Consider the following 8,137-nt stretch of genomic DNA (forward strand, 5'->3'; position numbering starts at 1 on the left):
ATCTCAGACCTGACATGTTCTGGAGCCCCATCCTGGGACTTGGTTGGGGGTCAAAGCCAGGAGGAGACACTTCCTACTCTCCAGGAACTTCCAGCTCGATCCAGTATCCAGACACACCCAGTGACACACCTGGCCACGAGCCACGAAGAAAGACCCAGAGATCCTCAGGGTTTGAGATACTGTGGGGCAGGAAGTGGGGGATGTGTGTTGGGGGCGGGAGGGAGGGTAGGGAAGGGGGGAGAGAGAGTGCTGAGCAAAGGCAAATGGGAGGAGGGGTGTGGGGTAGCCTATGTGTCCACGTGGGATAGTTCTGGGAGGCCTCAGGCGGCGGACTTGTCTCCATTGGGTGGAGCCTGCATCTGGGAAGGTGAGCATCTGGGTGGAGGGGTTGCACAGAGCTGAGGAGCAGGTGGGGAAAGAGGAGATGGAGGAGCCTGTGTTTGACATAAGGAGCACATGCATATGCTGGGAAGTGGTGTGAACCAGGCAGTAAGGGATGAGAGCTATGAGTTTGGGATTCTGGCTGCTGGGGAGGGGGATTTGTGGGGTGCGGATGGGGAGAAAGAGGTCATGTGGGGATCTGGAGCTGTGGTCCAGGCCTGAGGGGTCTGAGCTGGAATCAGGCTACGGAAGTGGACAGGAAGAGGCAGAATCACTGGAGCGCTGGGAAACACTGCATGGGGTTGGAAAGGACTGGCCAGCTGGAGATGGGGCCAGAGGGCTCCGAGTGTCGGACATGTTGCAGGTACAGAGACAGTGTTGTTCACAAGATCACATGTCTTTGCATAGCAGCGGCATTTATTGAAACAAGGATTGAGACAACCCAGAAGGCGAGGCACCCACAGACAGTCATAGCAAGAGGGAGACCCAGGTATGGCCTCACCTGCTCCATCCCACCCACTCAGCATTGGACAGATTCCTCCTGCATCAGCAGGGGGTGACCTTGGAGCAACCATGGTGTTTTCTTTGAAATGTGTAAAGGTGTATTGAATAGCAAGACCTGTCCCAAGTCAAAAGAATCGCCCCCATAATGGGCCTCTCAACTGGGAGGTCACAGGAGGAGTTTGGCTGGAACAGGTTAACCCAGAAGAAGGCAGTTGGTTAGAGAGACAAGCAAAACACAAACAAAAATGACCAAGGGGCAATTCTTTCCTTCAGAGACCTTCCAGGCCAGGAGAGGGGAGCTGCTGGAAGTGGCGGGGTGCTGCTTCCTCTCTGATTCTCAGGTTGTGGGAGACCAGGCTGTATAGTTAAGCTTATTCCTTGTGCCAGGAGAAGGCCAAATTTTCACAATGTCCAGTGGCCCTGGGTGACCGGTAGGGTCCCAGGGAGCCTGGTGAATAATACAAATTGGCCACTGGTATTCAGGAGTCAAATCAGAATTGAGTAAAAGGGCTGGGAATGACTCTCTCTAACTGAAGCCTGTCGGAGAACCAGGAAACAACTCCCTAAAATGAGAAGGTGATGGAGAGCAGTGGAGGGTCTTTCCCTTGGAGGAACATGTGGAAGATTCTGGCAGCAAGCACACATTTTCCATTCACACACCATTCCGTGCCCGGGGGATGCAAGCGGGGCCTCGGACTCTAGGCAAAGCGGACGGACCCGCTCCCGCAGTTGAAGCTGGAGACGCGGGGCTGACAGGGGGCGCAGGAGTCGGGCGCCATCACTGTGATGCTGCCCCCAGTGGCCATGGGGCCAGAGGCAATCTGGTGGCCCGGGATGGCGCTATACATGAGGGCCCCCAGGTGACTCCACCGCGGGAGCTGCTGACGCCTGTGGGAAGAGAGGGGACAGGAAGGGCTGAGTGGTCTGTTGTGATGTCACCAACCCCAGGATAGGCCCTAAGGGCTTCTGCACCGCAGGAGCTTCCTCCTCCTCAAAGGGGTTTAGTGGTTCATAACTCAGACCCTGTTCTCCTCAGCATCTCAGTCTTCTAGGGCAGGGGTCCCCAACCCCTAGGACCCGGGCTACACAGCAGGAGGTGAGCCGTGGATGAGCAAGCGAAGTTTCATCTGCTGTTCCCCATCACTCCACCATCATTCCCCCGCACCCCGCCTCCGTGGGAAAATTGCCTTCCACGAAACTGGTCCCTGGTGCCAAAAAGGTTGGGGACCGCTGTTCTTGGGTACCTGGGTGAGAAGGAATCGATGACCCCTACACTCAGGGGCAAATCTACTGTGCCCTTATTACCCTGGCCTGCAGTTCACATCTCCACCAATGGGTGGCGCTCAACTAGGCCTTCGTTTAGTGCTTGCAGGGGAGAGCCGGGGGAGAGGGGGACATGAAAGGCTCTCTCCCTCCCAGGCCCGGAACATTCCGGGTTTAGTGGGTTAGGCTGTCAGGTTCAGATCTGCCCATCAACAAAGCCATTTTTCTAGGGGTGTTTCAAGCGGGTACTTACAGACATTCATTCACAGAGCCCACACCTTCGCACAGCCTAAGGGGAAAGAAAAGCCTGTTAACTCTGGGCACTGAGCTGGATTCCTTGAGGCAGATGGTTGCTTGGGCACAGAGAGGGCCTTCCTGTCTACAGATCCAAACCCCAAGAGGCAGGAAGTGCTCCCCCAAAGTCTGTATTAAATGCTCACTCTCTTTAACTATTCTCTGACCACAGAGACAAGGCCTCCTGATTTTCAGCAGAGGTGAGTGAGTTTATGAACTCCACCCGTTGCCTCCAATCTGAATGACTTGTCCCACCCTGGATAGTGCAGATCAGGCTCACAGAAAGGAGAGTCGAATTGAATGCAGCAGCGTGTGTGAAAGGGCTTGATGCCAAGGAAGAGCTACAGCCATAGGGTTGCATCATCCTTATAATGCACCCGCCTCCGGGGCAGGCCAAGCTTCAGTCTCCTTTAGGAAGCTACTGGAAGACAACGGATTTTAGAGCCACATGTCTTGGGTGCAGGTCCTGGCTCCTGTGCTTGTTAACTGTGTGGCCACGAGAAAGTCACTGAACTCTGGGCCTTATTTCCTTATCTTTGGATGGGAAAAATGATACCTACCTCACTGGACTGGGAGGATTAAAATGAGCACCTAGCACAGGCCTAATAAGCATTCAGTAAATTATCATTATTATTGAAGCTTGAGCTGTACTAGCAGTGGGCAGAGATACAGCTCACATTTGGGCTCAGCGAAATTCACTGCCAGAGGACCAGGGCCTCCTCCTTCTAGACCCCGAGGTCTTCCTTAACCCCACCTGTGCTCCTCGCCCTCCAGCAGGCGCCTGTAGGTGGCGATCTCGATGTCCAGGCCCAGCTTGGAGTTCATCACCTCCTGGAACTCCTTGAGCAGGCAGGCCATGTCCCGCTTGGCCTTCTGCAGGGCCTCCTCCAGCCCGGCCAGCTTGCAGCTGGCATCATTAAGGGCCTCCTTGCCCTGCTGCTCTGCCTTGGCCACGGCGGCCTCCAGCTTGGCCCGCTGTGGGGAAGGAGATGTGAGAACGACCATGAGAGAGAGAGAAGGTGCAACTTGGCTCCCCTGAGCTGAGGGAGCTGGGGCAAGGGTCCCAGAGAAAAGGTAGGTTAACTACCTATAAACAGGTAGTTAATGGGACTATGAACACGAGGGAGGAATGGGCACTTTTCACCATCTCTCCTTTGTGGTGTTGCAGGGTGGCCAGGGAGGGGGAACGTCAGTGATACGGCTCATCCCAGCTCCAGTGTTGTGTGATGTGCCAGGGGCCCTGCCCTCTCTCTGCACCCCTGCTTCCTCACGGGCACACTCTGAGGCCTGATTGCAAAGGGCCTAGTGCTGCAGTCTGCCTGTGCTGGGTATTCAAGCTCTCCTGGAACCCATACCTGGCACTTGGCATTTTCAATCTCGGCCGTCAGCCTCTGGATCAGGCGGTTCAGCTCACTGATCTCCTCCTTGGTGTGGCGCAGGGTCTCCCTGTGCCGGATCACCGTGGCCTTCATCTCCTCGCACTTGGGGGAAGCAGAGATGCTTCTGAGGCTCAGGATGGGACATCCCATCCATTCAGGACAACACAGACGATTGTGCAGGTTGTGCAGTGCTCAGCCTGTGCGGCCAGACATGGCAGCCCCACCCTGACTCCCAAATTGAGATCTGTCAGTCCTTTTCTTACCATCCCTAAAGATCAAAATCCCCAGACAAAAGAAGCCTTTTCTACTATACACCTCGCATCCTTCCCAGTGTCATGTCTAGGAAGCAGGTGTCCTGGGCCACTCACCTTGCTGCGGTACCAGGACTCAGCCTCGGCCCGGCTGCGGCTGGCAACGTCATCGTACTGAGACTTGATCTCGGCGACGAAAGAGTCCATGTTCAGGTCCCGGCTGTTGTCCATCTTGATGAGGACTGAGGTGTCTGAGATGTGGGAGTGGAGGACCTGGAGCTCCTGGGGGGCCGACAGCCAATGCATTTGGTTCTCATGCCTTGTCTGGGCCACATGCTCCACCCCTGGGGCCATGTCCACTCCCTGGAGGCGGCACTGTTCATGTATGATACATGACTCCCACTCTCTTTCATTCACACACAGGTACATCATAAGACAGTACAGCTGGGAGGGGCTTTGGAGGTCAGCTGGGGACAGCCCACGACTTAACAAAGGGGGAAACTGAGGCCCAGTATGTGAAAAAGGCCTGACTCAAAGTCATTCAGTGAGGGAGCTGGGGTCTGAATGCTAGGACTAGTGATCTGTCCAGGAATTAAGACCCCCTCTCTAACTGGAAACCCACCCTACCCGCCTCCCACATACACTCTTTCATATCCATGTAGAGACCGACATGCACAAAGGCCAGCACACAGGCATACACGCTGCAACACCCAGGGGCTCACCGGCACAGAAGGCCCAGGCACATTCGGTTAAGCGTCCTTGGCGCTTACCTACATGTGTCTGTGACAGTTACATGACAGGCCCCTCCTGCATGTGTGTGCATGTTCTTTACATGCTTCCATCACTCAGGGGGCAAAATGCACACAACACCTCCCCCCAGTCCTCACGCCCTCCCTCCCCGCTTCCTGGCTGGTTGGCAGGGGCCTCCTCACCTCGTCATAGAGGCGCTTCAGGAAGCTAGACTCCTCCACCAGGGCCTCCGCGTTGGCCTCCAGGTCTGACTTCCGCAGGTAGGCGCAGTCCACGTCCTGGCAGTGGGGCAAAGAGGAGGGGGCGTGCATGTCGGAAGAGGGCCCCGGAAGGTGCCTCTGGGTCGGTGTGGTGACCCACCACGGTGGAGGCTGCACAGAGGGTGCCCCTCCCTCCCTGCCCTGTGACCAGCCCCTCACCTTCTTTAGAACCATGAACTCGTTCTCTGCTGTGGCCCTCAGAGCCCCCTCCTCTTCATATCTGGGGGTGGGGGAGACAGGGGCCGGAGGTGAGGGGTCGGAGCTTGGCAACCATCTCAGCTCCTGGGCAAGCTCTTCCGGGGCTCAGAAGGGATGAACTCTGCAAATGTCATCCTGTCCTCTCCTTGGTCTATTTTGTGCATTGTTCGTGGGCTGGCCCTGTCCCAGCACGGCTTATTCCACCGCACTCCTGCTGCCTCTGGATGAGTAACACTCCATCCCCCAAGTCTAAAATCATCTTTGCATCCTAGATCCAAGGAGAAGTGGTGCCTCGGGCAGGAAGGGCACGGAGCCCGTGTCATGAAGTTGAGCTGGAGTGGGAGGAACAAGAAAGCTGTAGAATCCCATTGGGTTTCCTTACTCCCCCGAAAACAGCTCTAAGACTCACGGGCCTCCACGGGGTTGAGGTGGAACCAAAGAATCTGAAAAAACCTAGGCCCCTACTGACCATCCCCTTGGGTCCCAGGCAGCCCCCATTGACAGACAGGAAGGAATCTTAATGAAGCTGCTTCAAGAGGCTTGTGGGTGGAGCTTTCCCACTGCCCCTGTTATTCTGGGTCGTGTGCACTCACTTCTCCTTGTAGCCCTCCAGCACCTCCTGCACGTGGCTGAGCTCCGAGGCCAGCCTCCCGCTGTCGGCCTCCACACGCTCAGCCTCCCGCCTCAGCGTTTGGATGTAGCGCTGGAACAGGGGCTGCAGGTTGCTCTCCCAGCACTGGCGGTTCTGGCAGAACTGCAGCTTGGTCTCCAGCAGCTTGTTCTGCTGCTCCAGGAAGCGCACCTGCCGCCCAGGGTGGGAGAAGGAGACTCAGGAGGAGGCTGGGGAGGTGCCTGCCTCCCCAGGGCTCTCTCTCCCTCCGCTCTGATGTTCTCTGAACAGCCAGGGCCAGGCAAGGGCTGAGCCATGGAGTGTCTGCGACTCAGCGGGCCTTGCTCCCAGTCCCCAAGGGAAGCACCGTGGGTGTGAGTGCCCCCAGCTTGAGGCCAAGGGTCTAATTCAGCTCCCAGGTCTGCCACCGTAACAGCAAGTTGTCTAACCTCTGGGTGCTTGGTTTTCTCATTTCCAAAACAGAGATGATAATGGTACCTTCCTTAAGGTTGTAAAAATTGAACAAGTTACTATATGTAAAGTGCTTAGAACAGTTTCTGACACACAGTAAGTGCTCAATCCGTTGAACTATGACTTGTTAATTACCAGTCATTCTTCATTTATTCATTTATGCAACAAACATTTATTGAATATTTACTATGTGGTGCCAGGACTTGTGCTAAGATACACACACACACACACATCTTTGTCTATGTCTGTACCTATCAATCAATTTTATTTAATTCCCACAATCCTTTGGGGGGAGATCTTATTTCTCCCATAGTACAGAAGTGGAAACAGAGACCCCAAGGTATGAAATGACTAACTTATTGTCTCATAATCAGTAAGGAGTCAGGATCTCATGTCCCTTGAGTCCCCTTCACTTGCCTGTCACCATAGTCTGTCTAAGCTGCTCACTAAACTCTCAGCTTCAATCTGTTATTCAAAAAATAAAGATGATAATATCTACTCCATCGAGCCATGTTGAGGATTAACTGAGATCACTAAAGAGAAAGGGATAATAAGAAGGTACCCTTGTTGCCCCCGATCCCAGACCCCAGAGCCTGGTCCTACTTCCTCAGCTGGAGTAAGGCCTCACCGACACAGTAGGAGCCGACATGAGGGGAGATGCAGAGGTGGCCTTTTGGAGAGGCAGCCTCAGGGCAGTTCCGGGTTTCTCACGCTCTGCGCTGGTGGGCCTCCTCCAGCCAGCCTGGCGGCCTTGCCTTCCCCATTCCCAGCTCTGCATCCATGAATGAGGCTGCCAAGCCTGCTTGGTTAACTGTCACACCTCCTCGCCCACTACTGTCCTTGGAAAAGAATGCTAACAGCTAACGTTTATCAAGCACTTACTGTGTGCCAGCGCTGTCCCTGCATCAACCCCGCGAATCCTCACACCAAGCATGTGAGGCCGGACAAGCAGCCAGCCTGAGGACGCGCACGGCGGAGGAGCAGAGCGAGGGTGGGAAGGCAGCGTGGCTCTGAGCAGCACGCTAACCGCTTCCGGAGCTGCCGCACAGCAGGCGTCTCCCCTCCCCACTGTCTCCCGCTCTTCCGGTACCCAGTGCCCTGTGCTTCAGCTGCAGCTCTGATATTCCCATGCTGTCTCGTCTCGGGAAACCCACGCTTTAGACTATAGACTCAATTTCTGGACCACAATGTGTGCCCGATATACTTTGCAGGAATTAAACGAGAAGACGGATCCTTCCGCGCATATTGGTCTGCATCTCTCTCCCGCTGCTGGCTGCCATGCTGGCTCCCCTACAGATCCTCCCGAGGGGAGGGCAGGGCTGGAGCCGTCTCTGGACCATCCCAGGCCTCACTGACCTTGTCGATGAAGGCAGCGAACCTGCTGTTGAGACACTTGATCTGCTCCTTCTCCTCGTGTTTCACACACTGCGCGTTGGGGTCGATCTCCAGGTTGAGGGGCGTGAGGAGGCTCTCGTTGACCGACACGGTGGTGATGCAGGGCGGGCTGGGGCCGCACGCGCCGCCAGAGCGGTACCCGAAGCTGCGGCCGCAGGAGCCGGCGCGCAAGCCGCCCCCCGCTATGCGGGGCCCACAGGAGCCCAGGGCTGAGACGCTGCGGCTGCCGAAGCCCGTCAGCCCGCGGTAGCAGGACACCCCTCGGTAGGGGGCAGCGCTGATGCAGCAGCGGCTGCCAGTTTTGCGGGCCACAGCTGAGCACGAGCTGAAGGTCCTCGTGACCCCACATCCTGGGCTGATCCTGTAGGAGCGGCAGGTCAT

The 8,137-nt window shown here is 56.0% G+C and overlaps 1 protein-coding gene across 1 annotated transcript; it reads right to left on the reverse strand.

Moving 5' to 3' along the window:
* Window positions 1-776: 776 nt before the first annotated feature.
* On the reverse strand, window positions 777-8,137 carry LOC131767096 (keratin, type II cuticular Hb5-like). The gene is given in 10 exon segments (XM_059082154.2): window positions 777-1,744; window positions 1,747-1,773; window positions 2,406-2,437; window positions 3,197-3,417; window positions 3,798-3,923; window positions 4,190-4,354; window positions 5,005-5,100; window positions 5,242-5,302; window positions 5,874-6,082; window positions 7,718-8,137. Coding segments are annotated over 10 exon segments (1,518 nt in total). The 3' UTR covers window positions 777-1,583.

Source organism: Kogia breviceps, chromosome 12 (assembly GCF_026419965.1).
Source record: "Kogia breviceps isolate mKogBre1 chromosome 12, mKogBre1 haplotype 1, whole genome shotgun sequence".
In the NCBI taxonomy this organism is placed as follows: domain Eukaryota; kingdom Metazoa; phylum Chordata; class Mammalia; order Artiodactyla; family Physeteridae; genus Kogia; species Kogia breviceps.